General features: G+C 42.5%; 1 protein-coding gene across 2 annotated transcripts in view; it reads right to left on the minus strand.

The window, feature by feature from the left end:
- Positions 1-26,886, minus strand: part of LAMA2 (laminin subunit alpha 2) — a 1,496,617-nt gene that overhangs the window by 211,216 nt on the left and 1,258,515 nt on the right. For both annotated transcript variants that reach the window (XM_069726054.1, XM_069726053.1), the window contains exons 42-43: positions 17,576-17,692; positions 16,923-17,099 (exon numbers count right to left, since the gene is read on the minus strand). In XM_069726054.1, the coding sequence (XP_069582155.1) occupies positions 16,923-17,099; positions 17,576-17,692 (294 nt within the window). The remainder of the gene's footprint in view (positions 1-16,922; positions 17,100-17,575; positions 17,693-26,886) is intronic.

The raw sequence follows: 26,886 nt of genomic DNA on the forward strand, positions 1-26,886 counted from the left end.
GCTATAAAGAGGCGTTCCCGCCGACCGCCATCTTACTGCTGCTGATCTGAGCTTAGGGAGAGGTTGCTGCCGCTTTGTCAGAAGCAGGGATAGCGTTAGGCAGGGTCCATTAACCACAAAACCGCTTGTGCTGCAGCGATTTGCACTGTCCAACACCACCCTCGGTGTGCAGGGACAGTGGAAGTTTTTTTTTTTCCCCTCAGCGCTGTAGCTCATTGGGCTGCCCTAGAAGGCTCCCTGATAGCTGCATTGCTGTGTGTACGCCGCTGTGCAAACCAACTGCTTTTTTCAAAGCACAAATCCTCTTGTTCCTTCCTTTCTGCACAGCTATCTTTTTTGTTTGTCCACACTTTTTATTTCATTTGTGCATCAGTCCACTCCTTATTGCTGCCTGCCATACCTGGCTGAGATTACTGCAGGCAGGGAGATAGTAGCTGCCTGCCATACCTGGCTGAGATTACTGCAGGCAGGGAGATAGTAATTGTAGGACATTCCCTGTTTTTTTTTTTTTTTTTTTTTTGGTGGGAGATTAAGATTGGCAATTTGGCATTTCTGCTAGAGTGCCATCCCTGTGTGTGCCATCTCTCTCACATAGTGGGCCATAGAAAGCCTTTTCATTTTTCTGTATTTTTTTTTGTGGGGTGTATAAATTCTCCCTGATAAAAATACAGTGGGAGATTAATATTGGCCTTTGGGCTTGTGTGCCAGTCCTGAGTGTGCCATCTCTCTCACAAATAGTGGGCCATAGAAAGCCTATTTAATTTTTTTTTTGGTTTTATAAATTTTCCCTGAAAAAAGGGAGATTAATATTGGCCTCTGGGCTTGTGTGCCAGTTGTGAGCGTGCCATCTGTGCCAGTCCTGAGCGTGCCATCTCTCTCACAAATAGTGGGCCATAGAAAGCCTATTTAAATATTTTTTTGGTTTTATAAATTCTCCCAGAAAAAAAGGGAGATTAATATTGGCCTCTGGGCTTCTGTGCCAGTCCTGAGCGTGCCATCTGTGCCAGTCCTGAGCGTCCCATCTCTCTCACAAATAGTGGGCCATAGAAAGCCTATTTAATTTTTTTTTTGGTTTTATAAATTCTCCCAGAAAAAAAGGGAGATTAATATTGGCCTCTGGGCTTGTGTGCCAGTTGTGAGCGTGCCATCTGTGCCAGTCCTGAGCGTGCCATCTCTCTCACAAATAGTGGGCCATAGAAAGCCTATTTAAATATTTTTTTGGTTTTATAAATTCTCCCAGAAAAAAAGGGAGATTAATATTGGCCTCTGGGCTTCTGTGCCAGTCCTGAGCGTGCCATCTGTGCCAGTCCTGAGCGTCCCATCTCTCTCACAAATAGTGGGCCATAGAAAGCCTATTTAATTTTTTTTTTGGTTTTATAAATTCTCCCAGAAAAAAAGGGAGATTAATATTGGCCTCTGGGCTTCTGTGCCAGTCCTGAGCGTGCCATCTGTGCCAGTCCTGAGCGTCCCATCTCTCTCACAAATAGTGGGCCATAGAAAGCCTATTTAATTTTTTTTTTGGTTTTATAAATTTTCCCTGAAAAAAGGGAGATTAATATTGGCCTCTGGGCTTGTGTGCCAGTTGTGAGCGTGCCATCTGTGCCAGTCCTGAGCGTGCCATCTCTCTCACAAATAGTGGGCCATAGAAAGCCTATTTAAATATTTTTTTGGTTTTATAAATTCTCCCAGAAAAAAAGGGAGATTAATATTGGCCTCTGGGCTTCTGTGCCAGTCCTGAGCGTGCCATCTGTGCCAGTCCTGAGCGTCCCATCTCTCTCACAAATAGTGGGCCATAGAAAGCCTATTTTTTTTTGGGGGGGGGTTTTAGAAATTCTCCCTGGAAAAAAAAAGGGAGATTAATATTGCCCTTTGGGCTTGTGTGCCAGTACTAAGCGTTCCATCTCTCTCTCTCTCTCTTAGTCAGTGGGCCATAGAACGCCTATTTTTGGTTTTATTTGTTTTCTAAATTCTCCCTGAAAAAATCATTTTATTTTATTTGGTTTCTAAATTCTTCCTGATAAAATCATATTTTTTTTATTATTTTTTTTTCTAAAGTCTCCCTGAAAAAAAAAAAAAAAAAAAAAAAAACAGTGGGAGATTAATATTGGCCTTTCTGCTTGTGTGCCAGTCTTGACTCCTGGGTGCGTCATCTCTCAGTCAGTGGGCCATAGAACGCCTATTTTTGGTTTTATTTGTTTTCTAAATTCTCCCTGAAAAAATCATTTTATTTTATTTGGTTTCTAAATTCTTCCTGATAAAATCATATTTTTTTTATTATTTTTTTTTCTAAAGTCTCCCTGAAAAAAAAAAAAAAAAACAACCAAAAAAAACAGTGGGAGATTAATATTGGCCTTTCTGCTTGTGTGCCAGTCTTGACTCCTGGGTGTGCCATCTCTCTCTCTCTCTCTCTCTCTCTCTCTCTCTCTCCAATTGTGGTCCATAGAAAGCCTATATTTTTTTTCCTTGATTTGGGTTCCAAAATCTACCAGAGAAAATAACTACATCAATCATTGGTAGAAAAATATTGGCCTCTGGGCTTGTGTGCCACTTCTGATTCCTGTGTGCGTCATCTCTCAGTCAGTGGGCCATAGAACGCCTATTTTTGTTTTTATTTGTTTTATAAATTCTCCCTGAAAAAATCATTTTATTTTATTTGGTTTCTAAATTCTTCCTGATAAAATCATATTTTTTTTATTATTTTTTTTTCTAAAGTCTCCCTGAAAAAAAAAAAAAAAAAACAGTGGGAGATTAATATTGGCCTTTCTGCTTGTGTGCCAGTCTTGACTCCTGGGTGCGTCATCTCTCAGTCAGTGGGCCATAGAACGCCTATTTTTGGTTTTATTTGTTTTCTAAATTCTCCCTGAAAAAATCATTTTATTTTATTTGGTTTCTAAATTCTTCCTGATAAAATCATATTTTTTTTATTATTTTTTTTTCTAAAGTCTCCCTGAAAAAAAAAAAAAAAACAACCAAAAAAAACAGTGGGAGATTAATATTGGCCTTTCTGCTTGTGTGCCAGTCTTGACTCCTGGGTGTGCCATCTCTCTCTCTCTCTCTCTCTCTCTCTCTCTCTCTCCAATTGTGGTCCATAGAAAGCCTATATTTTTTTTCCTTGATTTGGGTTCCAAAATCTACCAGAGAAAATAACTACATCAATCATTGGTAGAAAAATATTGGCCTCTGGGCTTGTGTGCCACTTCTGATTCCTGTGTGCGTCATCTCTCAGTCAGTGGGCCATAGAACGCCTATTTTTGTTTTTATTTGTTTTATAAATTCTCCCTGAAAAAATCATTTTATTTTATTTGGTTTCTAAATTCTTCCTGATAAAATCATATTTTTTTTATTATTTTTTTTTCTAAAGTCTCCCTGAAAAAAAAAAAAAAAAAACAGTGGGAGATTAATATTGGCCTTTCTGCTTGTGTGCCAGTCTTGACTCCTGGGTGCGTCATCTCTCAGTCAGTGGGCCATAGAACGCCTATTTTTGGTTTTATTTGTTTTCTAAATTCTCCCTGAAAAAATCATTTTATTTTATTTGGTTTCTAAATTCTTCCTGATAAAATCATATTTTTTTTATTATTTTTTTTTCTAAAGTCTCCCTGAAAAAAAAAAAAAAAACAACCAAAAAAAACAGTGGGAGATTAATATTGGCCTTTCTGCTTGTGTGCCAGTCTTGACTCCTGGGTGTGCCATCTCTCTCTCTCTCTCTCTCTCTCTCTCTCTCTCTCTCTCTCCAATTGTGGTCCATAGAAAGCCTATATTTTTTTTCCTTGATTTGGGTTCCAAAATCTACCAGAGAAAATAACTACATCAATCATTGGTAGAAAAATATTGGCCTCTGGGCTTGTGTGCCACTCCTGATTCCTGTGTGCGTCATCTCTCAGTCAGTGGGCCATAGAACGCCTATTTTTGTTTTTATTTGTTTTATAAATTCTCCCTGAAAAAATCATTTTATTTTATTTGGTTTCTAAATTCTTCCTGATAAAATCATATTTTTTTTATTATTTTTTTTTCTAAAGTCTCCCTGAAAAAAAAAAAAAAAAAAAAAAAAACAGTGGGAGATTAATATTGGCCTTTCTGCTTGTGTGCCAGTCTTGACTCCTGGGTGTGCCATCTCTCTCTCTCTCTCTCTCTCTCTCTCTCTCTCTCTCTCTCTCCAATTGTGGTCCATAGAAAGCCTATATTTTTTTTCCTTGATTTGGGTTCCAAAATCTACCAGAGAAAATAACTCCATCAATCATTGGTAGAAAAATATTGGCCTCTGGGCTTGTGTGCCACTCCTGATTCCTGTGTGCGTCATCTCTCACTCAGTGGCCCATAGAAAGCATATAGTTTGTTACATTTGTTTTCTAAATTCTCCCTGCAAAAATCAAATTTTTTTTTTTTTGGGGGGGTTTCTAAAGTGTTCCTGAAAAAAATAAAAATAAAAAACAAATAATAGTGTGACATTAATATTAACATTTGTGCTTCAGTGACAGTCCTGCGTGTGGGGCATCTCTCTAATTTGCAGCCACCAAAAAAAGAGTGTGTAACATTGTGCCTGATTTTCGCGGTGGTCTCACCAACCTGTAAAGGGGTAGCTAAATCATACTGAAGTTATAGCTCACCGTGTAAGTTGTGTGACTGCAACAAATAACGTTAGTTTGGTTACGTTTTTAAAACAATGAGGAAGTCTAGTGGAAGAGGTCGTGGCCGGGGGCGTTCATTGTCAGCTGGTAATGAGGGTAGTGGTAGTGGTGGAGCATCAGGTGGTCGTGGGGAAAAAAATATTGCACCTAAGTCTGGAGCTGTGGAGCCAGGTTCGTCGTCCGGCTACACAAGGCCTCGAACGCTCCCTTTTCTGGGATTAGGAAAACCGCTTTTAAAGCCGGAGCAGCAAGAGCAAGTTTTGGCTTATCTTGCTGACTCAGCCTCTAGCTCTTTTGCCTCCTCTCGTGAAACTGGTAAAAGTAAAAGCAGCGCGTCGTTAGTGGATGTTCACGGTCAGGGACAAGTCACTTCCTTGTCCTCTTCAGCAAAAACAACAACAGAGAAGAATGCAGCAGGCGACACAACGGGTTACTCCATGGAGCTCTTTACACATACCGTCCCTGGCTTAGAAAGTGAAGCAGTTAACAGTCCATGCCCATTACAAATTGAATCTGACATGGAGTGCAGTGACGCACAGCCACAGCCAGACTACTATGCTGGTCCTTTGACTCAGACCACAACATTGCCCTCGCAGGGTGCTGATCAAGAATCAGACCCTGATGAGACTATGTTGCCCCATCACGAACGCTATACCACCGAACGACACGGTGACACAGACGAAGTTGCGCAGGAGGTACAAGAAGAGTTATTAGATGACCCAGTTCTTGACCCCGATTGGCAGCCATTGGGGGAACAGGGTGCAGGCGGCAGCAGTTCTGAAGCAGAGGAGGAGGAGGGGCCGCAGCAGGCATCAACATCGCCACAGGTTCCATCTGCCGGGCCCGTATCTTGCCCAAAACGCGTGGCAAAGCCAAAACCTGGTGGAGGACAGCGTGGCCATCCGGTTAAAGCTCAGTCTGCAATGCCTGAAAAGGTATCCGATGCTAGAAAGAGTGCAGTCTGGCATTTTTTTAAACAACATCCAATTGATCAGCGCAAAGTCATCTGTCAAAAATGTTCTACTTCCTTAAGCAGAGGTCAGAATCTGAAAAGTCTCAATACTAGTTGCATGCATAGACATTTAACCACCATGCATTTGAAAGCTTGGACTAACTACCAAACGTCCCTTAAGGTTGTTGCACCCTCGGCCAATGAAGCTAGTCATCAACGCAACATCCCTTCCGGCAGTGTAGGACCACCATTTAGCGCACCACCTGCTGTATCTGTGCAGGTATCTTTGCCAGGCCAAAGCAGTCAGGGTCAGGGAATCACCAGTTTCGTAGTAGGAAACACTGCATCTAGGGCACCGGCGGCAACAATACCATCTCCCACCGTCTCTCAGTCTGCCATGTCCACCGGCACCCCCGCTAGTTCCACGATCTCCATCTCTCCAGTCCAGCTCACCCTACATGAGACTATGGTTAGAAAAAGGAAGTACTTAGCCTCGCATCCGCGTACACAGGGTTTGAACGCCCACATAGCTAGACTAATCTCGTTAGAGATGATGCCCTACCGGTTAGTTGAAAGCGAAGCTTTCAAAGACCTGATGGACTACGCTGTACCACGCTACGAGCTACCCAGTCGACACTTTTTTTCCAGAAAAGCCATCCCAGCCCTCCACCAGCATGTTAAAGAGCGCATCGTCCATGCACTCAGGCAATCTGTGAGCACAAAGGTGCACCTGACAACAGATGCATGGACCAGTAGGCATGGCCAGGGACGTTACGTGTCCATCACGGCACACTGGGTAAATGTGGTGGATTCAGGGTCCACAGGGGACAGCAAGTTTGGGACAGTTCTGCCTAGCCCACGGTCTAGTAAACAGTTGTCTGTAGCCGTTCGCACCCCCTCCTCCTCCTCCTCCTCCTCGTCCTCCTGCAGAAGCAAGAGCTCGTCCACAGACCGCAGTCGCACAAACACTCCATCCGCACCTGCCACTGTTGCACACCAGGTCTCCCATTATGGGGCAGCTACTGGCATACGTCAGCAGGCTGTATTGGCTATGAAGTGTTTGGGCGACAATAGACACACCGCGGAAGTTCTGTCCGAGTTCTTGCAGCAAGAAACGCAGTCGTGGCTGGGCACTGTAGATCTTGAGGCAGGCAAGGTAGTGAGTGATAACGGAAGGAATTTCATGGCTGCCATCTCCCTTTCCCAACTGAAACACATTCCTTGCCTGGCTCACACCTTAAACCTGGTGGTGCAGTGCTTCCTGAAAAGTTATCCGGGGTTATCCGACCTGCTCCTCAAAGTGCGTGGACTTTGCGCACATATCCGCCGTTCGCCTGTACACTCCAGCCGTATGCAGACCTATCAGCGTTCTTTGAACCTTCCCCAGCATCGCCTAATCATAGACGTTGCAACAAGGTGGAACTCAACACTGCACATGCTTCAGAGACTGTGCGAACAGAGGCGGGCTGTTATGTTTTTGTGGGAGGATACACATACACGGGCAGGCAGTAGGATGGCAGACATGGAGTTGTCAGGTGTGCAGTGGTCGAAGATTCAAGACATGTGTCAAGTCCTTCAGTGTTTTGAGGAATGCACACGGCTGGTTAGTGCAGACAACGCCATAATAAGCATGAGCATCCCCCTAATGCGTCTGCTGATGCAAAGTTTGACGCACATAAAGGATCAGGCGTCTGCACCAGAGGAAGAGGAAAGCCTTGATGACAGTCAGCGATTGTCTGGTCAGGGCAGTGTACATGACGAGGTACCGGGCGAAGAGGAGGTGGAGGATGAGGAGGATGATGGGGATGAGTATATTTTTAATGAGGAAGCTTTCCCGGGGGCACGGGAAATTGGTGGCGTGGCAAGGCCGGGTTCTGGTTTTTTGAGGGACACAAGTGACGTAGATTTGCCTGCAACTGCCCCTCAACCAAGCACAACCGCAGATTTGACAACGGGAACTTTGGCCCACATGGCGGATTATGCCTTGCGTATCCTCAAAAGGGACACACGCATTACAAAAATGATGAACGATGACGATTACTGGTTGGCCTGCCTCCTTGATCCTCGCTATAAAGGCAAATTGCAAAATATTATGCCACATGAGAACTTGGAACTAATATTAGCAACAAAACAATCAACTCTTGTTGACCGTTTGCTTCTGGCATTCCCTGCACACAGCGCCCGTGATCGTTCTCACACGAGCTCCAGGGGCCAGCAGACCAGAGGTGTTAGAGGGGCAGAAATCAGAAGTGGCGTTGGCCAGAGGGGTTTTCTGACCAGGTTGTGGAGTGATTTTTCTAGGACCGCAGACAGGACAGGTACTGCAGCATCAATTCAAAGTGACAGGAGACAACATTTGTCCAGTATGGTTACAAACTATTTTTCATCCCTTATCGACGTTCTCCCTCAACCGTCATTCCCATTTGATTACTGGGCATCCAAATTAGACACCTGGCCAGAATTGGCAGAATATGCATTGCAGGAGCTTGCTTGCCCGGCAGCTAGTGTCCTATCAGAAAGAGTATTCAGTGCTGCAGGTTCAATACTAACAGAAAAAAGGACTCGTCTGTCTACCCAAAATGTAGATGATCTAACCTTCATTAAAATGAACCACAACTGGATTTCAAAATCTTTTGCCCCACCCTGCCCGGCTGACACCTAGCTTTCCTATGAAAAGGTCTTGCCTGTGGACTATTCTGAATGACTTTTCCAATCTCGTAATTTTCTTCACCTGATTGTCCAGCATACGACATGTTTCCACCTCACGAAATGGCCAAACTCCCCACACGGGGTCGTGCTATCGCCACTTTGCGCTTGGACCCTTGAGAGTGCTGTTTGTCTGAAGAGGTGGGTGAGCCCGCTTTTGGTCGACGGCACTGCCACTGGGTCCCTCATAGTACAATAAAGTGTCTCTGGCGGTGGTGGTGCGCACCCAACGTCAGACTCACCGTTGTAATATGAGGGGCCCTGTGCCTGTACCGCCGGCCACAAGCCAGTTCCCCCCCCCCCCAGCTCAAACAGTGCTCTACCACTAGCAAAATTATCTCTCACAGCTTCACCAATGTGTAGTCTAGGCGCTGACATCCTTCAATGACTGGCACTGACAATACCATTGTTTTGACATTTTTGTTATGTTAGGCCTTCGAAGCCTGTCTGCGGTCACTCCTTCCACTAGACTTCCACTGACCAGACCACTGCTGCCCGTGTACCCCTGGAACCAATTTAAAATTGCCTACAGCCATGTGTGATTATTTTAGGCCGTCGATGCCTGTCTGCGGTCACTCCTTCCACTAGGCCTCCACTGACCACACCACTGCTGCCCGTGTAACCCTGGAACCAATTTAAAATTGCCTACAGCCATGTGTTATTATTTTAGGCCTTCGATGCCTGTCTGCGGTCACTCCTTCCACTAGGCCTCCACTGACCACACCACTGCTGCCCGTGTAACCCTGGAACCAATTTAAAATTGCCTACAGCCATGTGTTATTATTTTAGGCCTTCGATGCCTGTCTGCGGTCACTCCTTCCACTAGGCCTCCACTGACCACACCACTGCTGCCCGTGTAACCCTGGAACCAATTTAAAATTGCCTACAGCCAGCCCAATTTTTTTATTTTAGGCCTTCGATGCCTGTCTGCGGTACATTCTTTCAACTACTACTACACTGACCAGGGCACTGCTGCCCAAGTACCCCTGGAACCAATTTAAAATTGCCTACAGCCATGTGTTAATATTTTAGGCCTTCGATGCCTGTCTGCGGTCACTCCTTCCACTAGGCCTCCACTGACCACACCACTGCTGCCCGTGTAACCCTGGAACCAATTTAAAATTGCCTACAGCCATGTGTTATTATTTTAGGCCTTCGATGCCTGTCTGCGGTCACTCCTTCCACTAGGCCTCCACTGACCACACCACTGCTGCCCGTGTAACCCTGGAACCAATTTAAAATTGCCTACAGCCATGTGTTATTATTTTAGGCCTTCGATGCCTGTCTGCGGTCACTCCTTCCACTAGGCCTCCACTGACCACACCACTGCTGCCCGTGTAACCCTGGAACCAATTTAAAATTGCCTACAGCCATGTGTTATTATTTTAGGCCTTCGATGCCTGTCTGCGGTCACTCCTTCCACTAGGCCTCCACTGACCACACCACTGCTGCCCGTGTAACCCTGGAACCAATTTAAAATTGCCTACAGCCATGTGTTATTATTTTAGGCCTTCGATGCCTGTCTGCGGTCACTCCTTCCACTAGGCCTCCACTGACCACACCACTGCTGCCCGTGTAACCCTGGAACCAATTTAAAATTGCCTACAGCCAGCCCAATTTTTTTATTTTAGGCCTTCGATGCCTGTCTGCGGTACATTCTTTCAACTACTACTACACTGACCAGGGCACTGCTGCCCAAGTACCCCTGGAACCAATTTAAAATTGCCTACAGCCATGTGTTAATATTTTAGGCCTTCGATGCCTGTCTGCGGTCACTCCTTCCACTAGGCCTCCACTGACCACACCACTGCTGCCCGTGTAACCCTGGAACCAATTTAAAATTGCCTACAGCCATGTGTTATTATTTTAGGCCTTCGATGCCTGTCTGCGGTCACTCCTTCCACTAGGCCTCCACTGACCTGTCTACTGCGGCCCGTGTACCCCTTGAACCAACCTAATAAAATATTTAAAAAATTAATTTGATTATAAAAAATAAGATCGTGTTGAGATCTCAAATGCAGACATTTTAACATTAAAAACAAACACACAACAAAAATCTGGAACTGTACTAAAAAGGTCCACCAGCTACAATTACTTTCTCCTGCAAGAAGTTAACTGAAAGGTTTTTTTGGAGTTGTTAACACAGATATGGCATCCACCGAGTGTTGTCCTGTCGCGTCTCCTTTAAATTATTTCCAATAAGATGTTAAACTATTAATTTAATAAAATCAATAATTAAAAAAATAATTGAGTAAGTCAAAAGCACATTGCAAATAAACATTAATTACAAATCAAGAAGCATGGCGCGTCCGAGGGTGAGTAGATACCGAATAAGAATATAATCACCCTCGGGCGCGCAATGCTTATTTACAACAGCCTTCCTTCCTAAGAATCAGCCCTTCCGTGGTGTAGAGAGAGGTTGTTGTTACACTCCAAGGTGTTCCCCAGGTTGCCTTTCCTGAGCTTCGATCTTCCGGCTCTCGTTTACTAGCTGTTGGAAACTACGCTGCATTAGGCCTACAAATTGTGTATGGGTGAAACAGTGGCGCATCTGCGGTCCCTCCTTCCACTAGGCCTCCACTGACCTGTCTACTGCTGCCCGTGTACCCCTTGAACCAACATCTTAAAATAAAAAAATAATTATTTTGATTATAAAAAATAAGATCGTGTTGAGATCTCAAATGCAGACATTTTAACATTAAAAACAAACACACAACAAAAATCTGGAACTGTACTAAAAGGTCCACCAGCTACAATTACTTTCTCCTGCAAGAAGTTAACTGAAAGGTTTTTTTGGAGTTGTTAACACAGATATGGCATCCACCGAGTGTTGTCCTGTCGCGTCTCCTTTAAATTATTTCCAATAAGATGTTAAACTATTAATTTAATAAAATCAATAATTAAAAAAATAATTGAGTAAGTCAAAAGCACATTGCAAATAAACATTAATTACAAATCAAGAAGCATGGCGCGTCCGAGGGTGAGTAGATACCGAATAAGAATATAATCACCCTCGGGCGCGCAATGCTTATTTACAACAGCCTTCCTTCCTAAGAATCAGCCCTTCCGTGGTGTAGAGAGAGGTTGTTGTTACACTCCAAGGTGTTCCCCAGGTTGCCTTTCCTGAGCTTCGATCTTCATGCTCTCGTTTAGTAGGTGTCGGAAAGTAGGCTGCATTAGGCCTAAAAAATGGGGAATGGGGTGGAGAGAGATGGTGTGTTACACTCCAAGGTGTTCTCCAGGTTTCCTCGCCATTGCTTCGATCTTCCGACTCTCGTTTAGTAGTTGTAGAAAACTACACTGCATTAGGCCTACAAAATGGGTATCGGGTGGAGAGAGATGGTGTGTTACACTCCAAGGTGTTCCCCAGGTTTCCTTGCCATTGCTTCGGTCTTCCGACTCTCGTTTAGTAGTTGTAGAAAAGTACACAGCATTAGGCCTACAAAATGGGTATGGGGTGGAGAGAGATGGTGTGTTACACTCCAAGGTGTTCCCCAGGTTGCCTTTCCTGAGCTTCTATCTTCAGGCTCTCATTAAATTGTGGTTAAATGGAACAACTGCATTTGGCGTACTAGTTGGTTTGGGGCCTACTATCGGTGTCTGCCACTCCTTGCTGTTCTCCTGGTTTCCTGTCCTGAAATTCCATTTTCAGCCTCTCGTTAAGTAGTTGTTAATGTTAGACTGCATTTGGCCTACTAGTTGGGTTGGGGCCTACTATCGGTGTCTGCCACTCCTTGCTGTTCTCCTCCACTGAACAAAGCTGTGCCGCCTGTTTACTACGGTTGCCAATTTTGAACTGCATTTCGACTACTTACTGATTTGGCCCTACTCTCTGTGTCAGCCTCTCATTCCAGTTGTCCTCCACTGCAATGCCCCCTGGTTATTCCTGTGTTACCAATTTTGAACTGCATTTAGCCCACTTTCTTCTTTGGGCCTATATCTGTGTTTCCACTTCATCGTGCCCATTGCCCAGCCAGTGATAGATGAGTCTGCTGGTACATTGACCCATAACGCAACATTCCCCGTGCACGCTACACAACAACATTGTGACCCTGCTGAAAGTCAGGTTGCTCTTCCCGCATACCATACCACCTTACACGGGGACAAAGAGGAAGGTGCAGATGAAAGTGCAGGTTCCTTCATCAGGTGGGGGGAGGAATACTAGTTGGCGACGTCACTGGCACAGGGCCTCTCATAGTACGCAAAAGTGTTGCTGCCGGTGGGAGGCGCCCCCGCCGTGCAAACACACCGCTGTACTTTGAGGGGCCCTGTGCCAGTGCCAATGCCAACGAGTGGGCCCCCCCTGCTTGCTCAGGATCACAGCACTTGCAAAGTTGAAATACTTACCTCTCCCTGCTCCACTGCCGTGACGTGGTCCAGATTTACTGGGCCCACTAATTACTTGAACCAGCCCTACCCCCCACAACTTTAGCCAAATGACCCCCAATTTCAAATGCCTTCCAATTATTTTAAGGTAAATTACGCTTGACAAGCTTCATTAAGAAGAATGGATGGTTTTGACATTAAAATGGGCACTCTAGGTGTTTTCCTGGCCCCCACTCACTGCCGACTATGCTGCCCCATTGACTTGCATTGGGTTTCGTGTTTCGGTCGATCCCGACTTTACGTCATAATCGGCCGATTTCACTCGACCCGACTTTGGACATAGTCGGGTTTCGCAAAACCCGGCTCGACTCTAAAAAGGTCAAGGTCGCTCAACTCTAGTGGTGAGCACTTTGAACCCACAAGTGTTTCAATGAAGTTTTATAATATAGAGCCGTAAAAATAAAAAAATCATTTTTTTTCACAAAAATTATCTTTTCACCCCTAATTTTTTATTTTCCCAAGGGTAACAGGAGCAATTGGACCCCAAAAGTTGTTGTGCAATTTGTCCTGAGCATGCTGATACCAGAAATGTGGGGTTAACCACTGTTTGGGCACATGGCAGAGCTCAGAAGGGAAGGAGCGGCGTTTGACTTTTTAATGCAAAATTGGCTGGAATTGAGATCAGACGCCATGTTAGTTTGGAGAGCCCCTGATGTGCCTAAACAGTGGAAACCCCCAACTCTAACTCCAACCCTAACCCCGGCACACCCCTAACCCTAATCCCAATCCTTACCATAGCCCCACCCCTAACCCCAAAACACCCCTAACCATAACCCTATCCACAAACCAATCCCCAACACACCCCTAACCATAATCCCAACCCTAACCAAAACCCTAACCACAAACCTAACCCTAATCCCAACCCTAGCCCTAATTCCAACCCTAACCCTAATTCTAGCCCTAACCCAAATCCCAACCCTAACCCTAACCCTAATCCCAACCCTAACCCTAATCCCAACCCTAACCCTAATTTCAACCCTAACCCTAACTTTAGCCCCAACCCTAACCCTAACACCAGCCCAAACCCTAACCCAACACTAACCCTAACCCTAGTGGGAAAATGGAAATAAATACTTTTTTTATTTTATTATTTATCCCTAACTAAGGGGGTGATAAAGGAGGGTTTGATTTACTATTTATAGCGGGTTTTTATGTTTGACAGCTGTCACACACTAAAAGACGCTTTTTATTGCACCAAAAAGTTTTTGCATCACCACATTTTGAGAGCTATAATTTATCCATATTTTGGCCCACAGAGTCATGTGAGGTCTTGTTTTTTGAGGGACGAGTTGACATTTTTATTGGTGACATTTTTAGGCACATGATATTTTTTTTGCTTTTTTTAATGATTTTTGGGAGGCAGAATGAACAAAAACCAGCAATTCAGGAATTTCTATGGGGGGGGGGGGTGTTTATGCCATTCTGTGTGTGATAAAGTTGATAAAGCAGTTTTATTCTTCGGGTTAGTACGATGACAGCGATTCCTCATTGATATATTTTTTTTACATTTTGGTGCTTTTACACAATAAAAACTTATTCATAGAAAAAAATTATTATTTTTGCATCGCTTTATTCTGAGAGCTATAACTTTTTTATTTTTCTGCTGATGGAGCTGTATGGTGGTTTGTTTTTGCGGTACAATGATTATTTACATGTGTCTTTTTGATCACATTTTATTGCACTTTTTGTTTGGCGGTATGATGATAGAACATTGTATTTTGCCTCTTTTTTTATGGTGTACACTGAAGGGATTAACTAGTGGGACAGTTTTATAGAGCTGGTCGTTACGGATGCGGCGATAGCAAATATTTGCACTTTTATTGTTTCTTTTTATTTACATAAATAAATGGATTTATTGGAAAAATATATATTTATTTCTTTATTTGGCGATTTTTTTTATTTTTTTTACACATTCTAATATTTTTTTAACTTTATAACATTGTCCCAGGTTGGGACATCACTATATCATGTCAGATCGCTGATCTCACACTTTGCATAGAACAATGTTAGATCAGCGATCTGACAGGCAGTGTGGGAAGCTTGCCGGCATCTGCTCACAGCAGGTGCTGACAAGCCACATCACTGAAGGACCCGGAAGGACCCCATGGCCATTTATGAGCCGGGGGTCTCCATGGAGATCACAGGAACAACGCGATCGCATTGCATTGTTCCGTTGGGAGCGTGCAGGGAGTGTGATTGTTCTCTATGCCGCTGTCACTACTGACAGCAGCATCAGAGGTTTTAAATGCCCACGATTGGTGCTGGCACTGATCATGGGCATTGCTGGGCGTGTCAGCTGTCACATGCAGATAACACCCACACGCAATCATCACGGTGCTCACCACGAGACCGTGGTGATCGTGCTGCCGTATTAGTATGCTCTGGGCAGAAATGCAGTTCCCACAGCACATGTTGGGAAGGGGTTAAATTTGTCCTCTTTCCTGGCATAGCATTTATGGTAGATCAATTCACTTTGCTGTTTAATGAGGTAGTCTCATGAACACTTTCTGTTAAAGTTTTCAACTGGTGTATTAAAAAGTACTGCATAAACTAGTCCAAACTAAGGTAAACAAATGCAGACCTTCTGGCATAAAGAAAAAACAAAACAGCATATAGTAAAGTACCTTATGATGCGGTTATCCGCTCATTCAAAGGAACAAAATCAAGGTTCAGTTCTCTTTAACATAAGCACAGCTCTGAAGATCTCCTCTCCAGACACACCAAACACTCACAGAGTCTAAAGGCTACACATTTACCTTCTGGATTATACCCTGGAGTGGAGATATGGTGAAAAGCCTTCGAAACACTCTTCACTATCCACAAAAACCCAAACCTTAATATGGCGGATTAACCCCACTAAGCAAATAGTGTGCTGGAGCATATTTCCAGGTTCATATCACTGAGGCTAACATCCTCAATGACACATATCTCCCCTCCAGTATTTTACCAGTGGCCTTCTCACACAGTGTACAGTATATGTAGAGCTAAATATATTAAATAATGAAATAATCAAGATGGTAGTATGAACAAATAATAAATTGAAATAGTGGCACCTTTCTAATTATCAGAATTCCAAGTCAAGATGACTAAAGATCTTAAAGAACCAGGCTTGACATGATTTTTAAACAGCTTTATGAGTTTGCAGTTAAAGCCTTAAAGCATCATAACCTCCAAAAAGCACACGCAGACTGGTAATGCACGTCATCTGTGTGACCTTGAAATGTGTTATTTCATTGTGTTCTCTTTGTACAGTATCTCAAGGATCCAGTATGAATTTTTTGCAAGTATAAAGAAAGAATGCTGGAATGAAACAAGAACTCTACCTGACCTTGAACCAGAACCTGGACTCCATTGAAAGAAATGGAAATCTGAACTTTTGAGTTTGATAAAAAAAATCTGTCTCTGCAAAAGACTTCCTCCAGAATGCTGAACATTTCAACAGACATCAGGGAGAAGTCCATATTCGGAGTTTGGCACCAGACAATAACTGTCAAGTACGAACCCCGAACTTTTAAGTTTGTGTTAGCTCATCTCTACTCATTAGTATTACAGAGATTGTTGGAAATGAGAAAGAATACAGCTACTTTTCTCCAGAAACTGTGTCTTACCTATCGGCTGTGTCTGATATCGCAGCTCAGTTGCGTTTTATTGAATGGGAATAAGCTGCCATACCATACAAGGGTCATGTGCAAGAGTTGTGCTGTCTTTGGAGAGAAGCAACCATATTTTATAAATCGTATACAGCTACTTCAAAGGCGGAATTCGGGATTTCCAAATGTTTTCCTTTTAGATTTAGCGTTTTTGAGTAGAAGCATCTGATCTTTATAGAATTGTCAAAATTTAGCTCCAGTCTCATCACAATTGTCTGGGCAATAGGGTGCACTGGGTTAATGAAAAAAAATCAAGTCTCTCATTGTTTTCTATAGACTGATTACTTCGCTAATTAGGCACAATAATTTCTAAATCTATAGCAAGTCTGATCCTGCTGAAAACCACATCTTCCATATCAATAAATGCTCTGCTCCGATCATTTTACCTCACATTCACATATTTGTTGTATATAGTGTTATATAATTCATTTTCAAAACATATTGCCTAGGGAATACGTTTACGTCTGTTATTTGTATCAACATGAATCACAATATTAGAATCCTTTTGTCTTGTGTTTTCTGGCATTCAATAAAAATATATCTTAAAAAATAAAAACTTTAGAGCATGAACATGAATAAAGAATTGACATATTCTTGACTCACCATTTTCGACTTTTACAACAGCATTGGTTTTAGCTACGTGTTCTTTCAACGCACTGTAGTTCTGTTTCAACCCCAGGAGATTCAGATTAAGATCTTTGATGCGTGCAAGAACATCGTTGGCAGTATCATTTGCTTGCTTGGCTTTGTCTTTTGCGCTCTGAATCTTCACTATTGTATCTATTACAGATAAATGTGTGTCAGGCAACGACTGGAAAATGGATACAAGAGAATGTCTGGCCAATTGAATGTTAAGAGTATCCCCACTTGAATTGAATTTTTTTTATTTCATTATACATTTCACTGACGTTTCCCACTGACAATAAAATCCTGAATTTGATCCTTAGGATATTTTCTTGATCTGGCAGAACTTTCATTTCAGTGTTCAGATTTCCATACATATTTTTTTCTTAAGGAGGTATTGGTATATTGGGGCTAGATGCTTATGGGATTTAGATACATGTGCCTTGGAGATTCTCACAAGGCTTAAGGACCAGTGCACTTTCCTTCAGCATCACCATACCTACAACATATCTCCTGGTGTTAGACATAACAATACTTAACAATTCTTTACTACCAATGTGACCCTAATGGACTAAGAATTACATTTTCTGTTATTAATCTAAGCAGAATTGTAGTTGTTCTCATTTTCATACCACTGGGTATTGCAGCTAGCTTTCCGAGTGTGTCATTGAGGGCTCTGACCAAATTCTGATTTTTCTCATCCGCATTTTGTAGTTTATCCTTCATTGCAGCAAGTTCATTCTCTTTTTCTGTGAAGAAGTATAAGACCGACAATAATACACAATTATTTGTTTTGTTTTGCACATATACAGTCAATTATAGATGAATACAATTAGGATAAGTAAATTGTAAAATAGTGTGATTATAAAAGCTCATTCAAATTCCAGATACACCTACAAAAGATACACACCCAATAAAAAACTGGCTTTTGCTGTTACAGAAAAAAATGTTTATGTAATAAGAAATAATTCTTAAAGCACCACTCCAGAGTTTTTTTGTCACTTCAACGTTGGTGTGGTGCTACTAACGTAAGTTCCATATCCCTAGTATTATTCTCAACAGCTGCCATCTTCAGCTCCTCCTTATGCTGTTTCAATCCCTCACTGCCATCTTGTGACTGCAACTTCTGACTGACCAAAAGTCAGAGGTGATAGTCACAAGCCTTGTTTTGGCGCTCATAGACCTTCATTGAGTTTTCACTTCCAGGTTGCAGGTCATAAACTGCTGAAGACCAACTGAAGATGGCAGCTGGTAAGTATAAGAATAAATGTAGGAAACTTAATAACACCATTCCTACAGTGCAATAAAAAAAACAATGAAGTGGTGCTTTAATCATGGGCTTAGTGATATGAAATATAGTAGTGGCAATAATATAGAAGTTCTGGTACATGAAGGGTCCAAGAGGCCCCCTGATTTATAAGAAGGTGACAGCATTATTTATACCAAAAGATGCATTGGGGACATCGTAACCCTTGTATTGGGAAACAGAAACTTCAAGTTACTTTCTGACAACAGTTGCAAACTATAAAAATATGTAAAAAGTACAATGATTTAGTACAATTTAAGGTCCAAGGAACCACCAAAAAGTCTCTGAAAAACATTATTTTTACTGTTATGTGGAAAAGCTGTGGGTGATGGATCAATAGGTAGAAAGCAATGGTCAATACTAGGGTTGAGCGACTTTTACTTTTTTAGGGTCGAGCCAGGTTTCGCGAAACCCGACTATCTCTAAAGTCGAGTCGAGTGAAATCGGCCGATTATGGCGTTAAGTCGGGGATCGACCGAAACACGAAACCCAATGCAAAGTCAATGGGTATTTTTTTTTTTTCTTCTCTCTCTCTCTCTCTCTCTTCTCTCTCTCTCTCTCTCTCCCCCCTCCCTCTGTCCCTGAACAGAAAAACTGGTGTTACACATTTCAAATCGCTACAGCGCACAAGCGACAAGATGACGATAAGCGTCCACGCCCCTAAGACCTATGTCATCACTCTGCCCACGCTCCTTCATTGGCTGAAAAAATGGCGCCAAGCGCATCATACGAAACGCGACTTTGGCGCGAAAGTCGCGTACCGCATGGCCGACCCCACACAGGGGTCGGATCGGGTTTCATGAAACCCGACTTTGCCAAAAGTCGGCGACTTTTGAAAATGAACGACCCGTTTCGCTCAATCCTAGTCAATACTAATAAGGAGTTCATATTAATTAGAAGCATGATTTGAGAGAGCAAAAGTGCTACCATGTTTTGAAATTGAAAGACCTGAAAAAAAAAACCTGTGTTCTGTTGCTTGTTGTCGCTGTAAGAATAATATCTGTTACCATTATTAACATTTTATTGGAGACAATGAATATAAACCAACATACTACAGGATAAACAATTACACACCAGGACAAAAAATAAATTATTATAAAACTACATGAAAAAAATCAATTGTCTATTTACAGGGAGAACAAGAACTGTTGAATCACCCAAGCCCTGGCGCCAAAATGGATTCACGGTCCTCTCTTCCACATAAAAGGACACACACAATTATATACACTGTGTTCGATAGCTGGATGGCTCTGCTACCTATATACACATAAATAGTTGACCACAATAGGAGTATTATGATTTTTATTTTTGCTTCTGTCAATGCGTTAGGAACCAATCATTTTTTAGTGTTTAATAGATCATTAAAGGATAATCATTAAATCAGCTACCGGTTAAAGTAAAAATGAGATTATATTCCCAGTAAGAGATGATTAATAATGGTTTTAAATTAATAAATAAATTGTAATTTTGGCATTTGCCAGGATCTTTCCCATGGTTAGACCCAAATGTTGTCAAGTTTACGCTCCCAAATCACCATTATTTATTTATTTTTACTCTTTTATATAGCGCCATTAATTCCACAACGCCTTACAGACATCATCATCATTGTCTCAATTAAGGCTCACAATCAAAATTCCCCATTATTTTGGGTATGGGAAGAAACTGGAGTACCAGTGGAAACCCACACAAACTTGGGGACACCATACAAACTCCTTCCAGAGGTTAAACCAAAAAAATGGCCTAGATAAATATCACTTCCACAATTAAATATAACCTATTAAAAAAAACAGGAAGCATATACCATAAAATAAATATTTCTTTATTTTATTTTATGGTATATGCTTCCTGTTTTTCCTTTCAGAGGTTGTCGTTGGTGGGATTTGAACCCAGGACCCCAGCTCTGCAAAGCAGCAATGGCAATGTGGTCTATTAAACGTTACATTGTTGGAATCCATAAAACGTATTCTTATGCTTACATTTTGTTTTGTAGAATATTTTCACCGGGCTAATTGAAAGAAATGCAATGGTCATCTAAGTTGATTTAGGACAAAATATCATGCCATATATATACAACAATGCTATTGAGAGAAGTATGCTTTTCAGGAGAAGCCTGTACTCAGTGTACCTACCCTGTTTTTCTTTAGACATCAATCATGTAGGTGTGAAATCTAGCTTCACTAAGATGGGATGACATTTACATATAAATTAAAAAGAAGAAAAAGCCTTACAGACTACATCAACTCTATCCATCTTTTGCAAGATTAGTTTTCTATGAGATGCATGTTTTCTATTAACGTGATTTTAGATAGCAAATTATGATTCAGTTTAACCTTGTCAAAGCTGAACGCAAATTCAACATCCCCAGTCAAATATTTCTTTGAAAAGCATACAGCATTTTTATTTTTCTTCTGCAAAAACATTTCAATGAGGGCTCAGGTCTAGTTCATTCTGCCCTCTAGAAGTAGGGAATCTACGGACAAAGCTTAGTTCTCACTCAGCAGTCTTCAGTACATTGCATTCGGCAGAAAAAGTTACAAATCATATATTGACGTGTAGATCATTGTTTACGCAAGCAGCGAAGGTTCTACCTTGAAGTGAATGTTTATGCCTTTACTATTTTGTCAGACTGGATATATCCACTTTAATGGAATATTGAGAAGCTTCACCCCAATCAGAAGCCTCTAAATTGCAGCATCGATCATGTGACACAACAACATCACGTAACTTGAAATCATGCCAAAATTTCTGAAATGGCGCTATTGCAGGAGGTGCGCATACAGTGTGTTAGGGCTAGCGGAACGCACCAAATAATAAGACAGATAGTAACATAGTTAGTAAGGCCAAAAAAAGACATTTGTCCATCCAGTTCAGCCTATATTCCATCATAATAAATCCCCAGATCTACGTCCTTCTACAGAACCTAATAATTGTATGATACAATATTGTTCTGCTCCAGGAAGACATCCAGGCCTCTCTTGAACCCCTCGACTGAGTTCGCCATCACCACCTCCTCAGGCAAGCAATTCCAGATTCTCACTGCCCTAACAGTAAAGAATCCTCTTCTATGTTGGTGGAAAAACCTTCTCTCCTCCAGACGCAAAGAATGCCCCCTTGTGCCCGTCACCTTCCTTGGTATAAACAGATCCTCAGCGAGATATTTGTATTGTCCCCTTATATACTTATACATGGTTATTAGATCGCCCCTCAGTCGTCTTTTTTCTAGACTAAATAATCCTAATTTCGCTAATCTATCTGGGTATTGTAGTTCTCCCATCCCCTTTATTAATTTTGTTGCCCTCCTTTGTACTCTCTCTAGTTCCATTATATCCTTCCTGAGCACCGGTGCCCAAAACTGGACACAGTACTCCATGTGCGGTCTAACTAGGGATTTGTACAGAGGCAGTATAATGCTCTCATCATGTGTATCCAGACCTCTTTTAATGCACCCCATGATCCTGTTTGCCTTGGCAGCTGCTGCCTGGCACTGGCTGCTCCAGGTAAGTTTATCATTAACTAGGATCCCCAAGTCCTTCTCCCTGTCAGATTTACCCAGTGGTTTCCCATTCAGTGTGTAATGGTGACATTGATTCCTTCTTCCCATGTGTATAACCTTACATTTATCATTGTTAAACCTCATCTGCCACCTTTCAGCCCAAGTTTCCAACTTATCCAGATCCATCTGTAGCAGAATACTATCTTCTCTTGTATTAACTGCTTTACATAGTTTTGTATCATCTGCAAATATCGATATTTTACTGTGTAAACCTTCTACCAGATCATTAATGAATATGTTGAAGAGAACAGGTCCCAATACCGACCCCTGCGGTACCCCACTGGTCACAGCGACCCAGTTAGAGACTATACCATTTATAACCACCCTCTGCTTTCTATCACTAAGCCAGTTACTAACCCATTTACACACATTTTCCCCCAGACCAAGCATTCTCATTTTGTGTACCAACCTCTTGTGCGGCACGGTATCAAACGCTTTGGAAAAATCGAGATATACCACGTCCAATGACTCACCGTTGTCCAGCCTATAGCTTACCTCTTCATAAAAACTGATTAGATTGGTTTGACAGGAGCGATTTCTCATAAACCCATGCTGATATGGAGTTAAACAGTTATTCTCATTGAGATAATCCAGAATAACATCCCTCAGAAACCCTTCAAATATTTTACCAACAATAGAGGTTAGACTTACTGGCCTATAATTTCCAGGTTCACTTTTAGAGCCCTTTTTGAATATTGGCACCACATTTGCTATGCGCCAATCCTGCGGAACAGACCCTGTCGCTATAGAGTCCCTAAAAATAAGAAATAATGGTTTATCTATTACATTACTTAGTTCTCTTAGTACTCGTGGGTGTATGCCATCCGGACCCGGAGATTTATCTATTTTAATCTTATTTAGCCGGTTTCGCACCTCTTCTTGGGTTAGATTGGTGACCCTTAATATAGGGTTTTCATTGTTTCTTGGGATTTCACCTAGCATTTCATTTTCCACCGTGAATACCGTGGCGAAGAAGGTGTTTAATATGTTAGCTTTTTCCTCGTCATCTACAACCATTCTTTCCTCACTATTTTTTAAGGGGCCTACATTTTCAGTTTTTATTCTTTTACTATTGATATAGTTGAAGAACAGTTTGGGATTAGTTTTACTCTCCTTAGCAATGTGCTTCTCTGTTTCCTTTTTGGCAGCTTTAATTAGTTTTTTAGATAAAGTATTTTTCTCCCTATAGTTTTTTAGAGCTTCAATGGTGCCATCCTGCTTTAGTAGTGCAAATGCTTTCTTTTTACTGTTAATTGCCTGTCTTACTTCTTTGTTTAGCCACATTGGGTTTTTCCTATTTCTAGTCCTTTTATTCCCACAAGGTATAAACCGCTTACACTGCCTATTTAGGATGTTCTTAAACATTTCCCATTTATTATCTGTATTCTTATTTCTGAGGATATTGTCCCAGTCTACCAGATTAAGGGCATCTCTAAGCTGGTCAAACTTTGCCTTCCTAAAGTTCAGTGTTTTTGTGACTCCCTGACAAGTCCCCCTAGTGAAAGACAGGTGAAACTGTACAATATTGTGGTCGCTATTTCCTAGATGCCCGACCACCTGCAGATTTGTTATTCTGTCAGGTCTATTAGATAGTATTAGGTCTAAAAGTGCTGCTCCTCTGGTTGGATTCTGCACCAATTGTGAAAGATAATTTTTCTTGGTTATTAGCAGAAACCTGTTGCCTTTATGGGTTTCACAAGTTTCTGTTTCCCAGTTAATATCCGGGTAGTTAAAGTCCCCCATAACCAGGACCTCATTATGGGTTGCAGCTTCATCTATTTGCTTTAGAAGTAGACTTTCCATGGTTTCTGTTATATTTGGGGGTTTGTAACAGACCCCAATGAGAATTTTGTTACCATTTTTCCCTCCATGAATTTCGACCCATATGGACTCGACATCCTCATTTCCTTAGCTAATATCCTCCCTTAAAGTGGACTTTAGACAAGACTTTACATAGAGACAAACCCCTCCTCCTCTCCGATTTTTACGATCCTTTCTAAACAGACTGTAACCCTGTAAGTTAACTGCCCAGTCATAGCTTTCATCTAACCATGTTTCGGTTATTCCCACTATGTCAAAGTTACCTGTAGATATTTCTGCTTCTAGTTCTTCCATCTTGTTTGTCAGGCTTCTGGCGTTTGCGAGCATGCAGTTTAGAGGATTTTGTTTTGTTCCAATCTCCTCGCTGTGGATTGTTTTAGAAATGTTCTTACCTCCCTTCTGAGTATGTTTTCCTGGATCTTCTTTGTTCAAGTCTAATGTTTTTCTTCCCGTCCCCTCTTCTTCTAGTTTAACGCCCTCCTGATGAGTGTAGCGAGTCTTCTGGCGAATGTGTGTTTCCCAGGTTTGTTGAGGTGTAGTCCGTCTCTGGCGAGGAGTCCATCGTACAAGTAATTCACACCGTGGTCCAGGAATCCGAATCCTTGTTGTCTGCACCATCGTCTTAGCCAGTTGTTTGCATCAAGGATCCTGTTCCATCTCCTGGTGCCATGCCCGTCTACTGGAAGGATAGAAGAAAAAACTACCTGTGCATCCAGTTCCTTTACTTTCTTCCCCAACTCTTCAAAGTCTTTGCAGATTGTCGGTAGGTCCTTCCTTGCCGTGTCATTGGTGCCAACATGTATCAGAAGAAATGGGTGGACGTCCTTGGAGCTGAAGAGCTTTGGTATCCTATCGGTCACATCTTTGATCATCGCACCTAGAAGGCAGCATACTTCTCTTGCAGTTATGTCCGGTCTGCAGATGGCTGCTTCTGTGCCTCTCAGTAGTGAGTCTCCCACCACCACCACTCTTTGTTGCTTCTTGGCTGTACTTTTTGCTGTCACTTGTTGCTGTGTGCCCTTTTCTTTTTTGCTTGCTGGTATTGTTTCATCCTTAGGTGTGCCATCTTCATCCTCTACAAAGATTTGATATCGGTTCTTCAGTTGTGTGGTTGGTGATTTCTCCATGGTCTTCTTGCTTCTTTTGGTCACATGCTTCCACTCATCTGCTTTTGGAGGTTCTCTGACACTTTTTTCACCTTCTGTGACCAGTAGAGATGCTTCTGTTCTGTCTAGAAAGTCTTCATTCTCTTTGATGAGTTTCAAAGTTGCTATTCTTTCTTCCAGACCCCGCACCTTTTCTTCTAAAAGGGCCACTAGTCTACACTTCTGACAGGTGAAATTTAATTCTTCTTCTGGTCGATCTGTGAACATGTAGCACATGCTGCAGCTCACCATGTAGGTTGTCACATCTGCCATGTTGCTCCTAGATCCTGCTGACTTGCTGTGTGTTTTCCTTCTTGTGTAATCTACTCAGCCAAGCTCTCTTGCAATAATGTCCTACAGGCAAAAATTTGGTGATTCTTTCCAAGCAGCTGGTCCCGGCTGTACCCAACGATCTTCTAGCTTAGGGAGACTCTTCGCTTTTCCCAGAAAGCACCAGGAATATGCAAATTAGCCTCCTCAAGCTTGAATCCCTGGTTTGGTGATTCTTTCCAAGCAGCTGATAGTGTATGGTGCGTTCGCAGCCCGGGGTCCACCGTGCAGAGATGGAACCTGCTGCTAAGTAATGACGGACTATATGGCGGTACTCATAAGTATACACACGTGGGTTAAACTTCACCCAGCGTGAAGAAAGCGATCCTGTTGCGTCACAGGATCGCGGTACCGCACATAGAAGGCGAGCAAGTAGTCAGCGAACTCAACCCCAACTAGGATTGAAGTCCGATTAGACCCTTGCTGGCACAACACCGCAACTGGGTGTGTAAGGAAGCTGAATAACAATATTAGGGCACAAGAGTGCATGCGGTGCCGCACTGACGAACGCCACTAACCACCCAGGCTTGGGTAAGGAAAGCACAGAGGAAGTGCACGGCGCTGTACTGGCGGTCACAGCAACTGGACGCTGTAACGTGTGATTAGTGCTGTAGGATAAGTCGGGCGCTAGATAGCAACCATACACCTTCCGCGAACAGACATTCAATAGGGAAGGGGTATCCAAGGACGACTTGCACTCACAACAAACACACGTAAGCAAATGTACACTAGCGCATGGCCGTGCGGTCATGCGCAGGTTATATAGTTGCAGCACAGGAAGTGGCCACAGAAACTTTGCCCTTCCAAGACCTGCCAAGAGGACCAATGGAATGTGCTGCAGAGCCTGAGCACATGACCCTCGATCTCCAACGGGAGATCTTGCCCTGGGCATGCTCAGTGTGTGCAGACAAGGACTTAGTCCCAGAGAAGTCCGCTCGCTGCTGACCAGCACTGGCTTTAATGGCAGAAGCTGAAGAAGCAGCAGTAACTCTCTGTACAGAGTGAGACTGAGCAAGACGCTGGGACCGACGTCCCTGCTGAGCAGACTCCACTGCGGCTGGATAAGAATGGGAGACCGCAGCGGACATGGCACAAGATTCCCCCTGTGCAGAAGCGGGAACTCGAGACCTAACACAGTGTTTATTTTTTGTAGTACCTTGAATGATTACTCTAGAACATTGAAAATGCATTATTGCCATAGAAAATAGTAAAAAAGCGATATATAATGTACACATGAAATATTTATCTGCAAAAATTGCTATGAAAAAAGGAAGGTAAATTGACCAATGTATGAGAGCCCAATTGCCACATCAAGGCATCCTTCGCAATTGGGTCACTGTCCTGTTTTGCTACTTACGTTCTAGAATAATCATTCTTGGTAAATAATGGTGCAAATTTTATCATTTTTCAACTTATATGTTTTTTTGGTTGGCGCCTGTTCACACTAGCTTGGATGTGCTGGTCTTGTTCTCTATTTGTAATAAGCCTTTTTGGACATGTGCTCTCCCACTCCCAATAGCCACAGGTGATTTTAAGTAGTTAGCTGGTCCACTCCTGACCCATAAATTGTAGGCTTTTTTGCCCAGGAGAGGTGACAAAACAGGACAGGGACCCAATTATGAAGGATGCCTTGATGTGGCAATTGGGCTCACATACATTGACCAATTTATGCGTGAGGTACCTTTCTTTTTCATTATTCTTTTGCAGATAAATATTTCATGTGTACATTATATAGCACTTTTTTCCTATTTTCTATGGCAGTAATGCATTTTCAATGTTCTAGAGTAA

Source organism: Ranitomeya imitator, chromosome 5 (assembly GCF_032444005.1).
Source record: "Ranitomeya imitator isolate aRanImi1 chromosome 5, aRanImi1.pri, whole genome shotgun sequence".
In the NCBI taxonomy this organism is placed as follows: domain Eukaryota; kingdom Metazoa; phylum Chordata; class Amphibia; order Anura; family Dendrobatidae; genus Ranitomeya; species Ranitomeya imitator.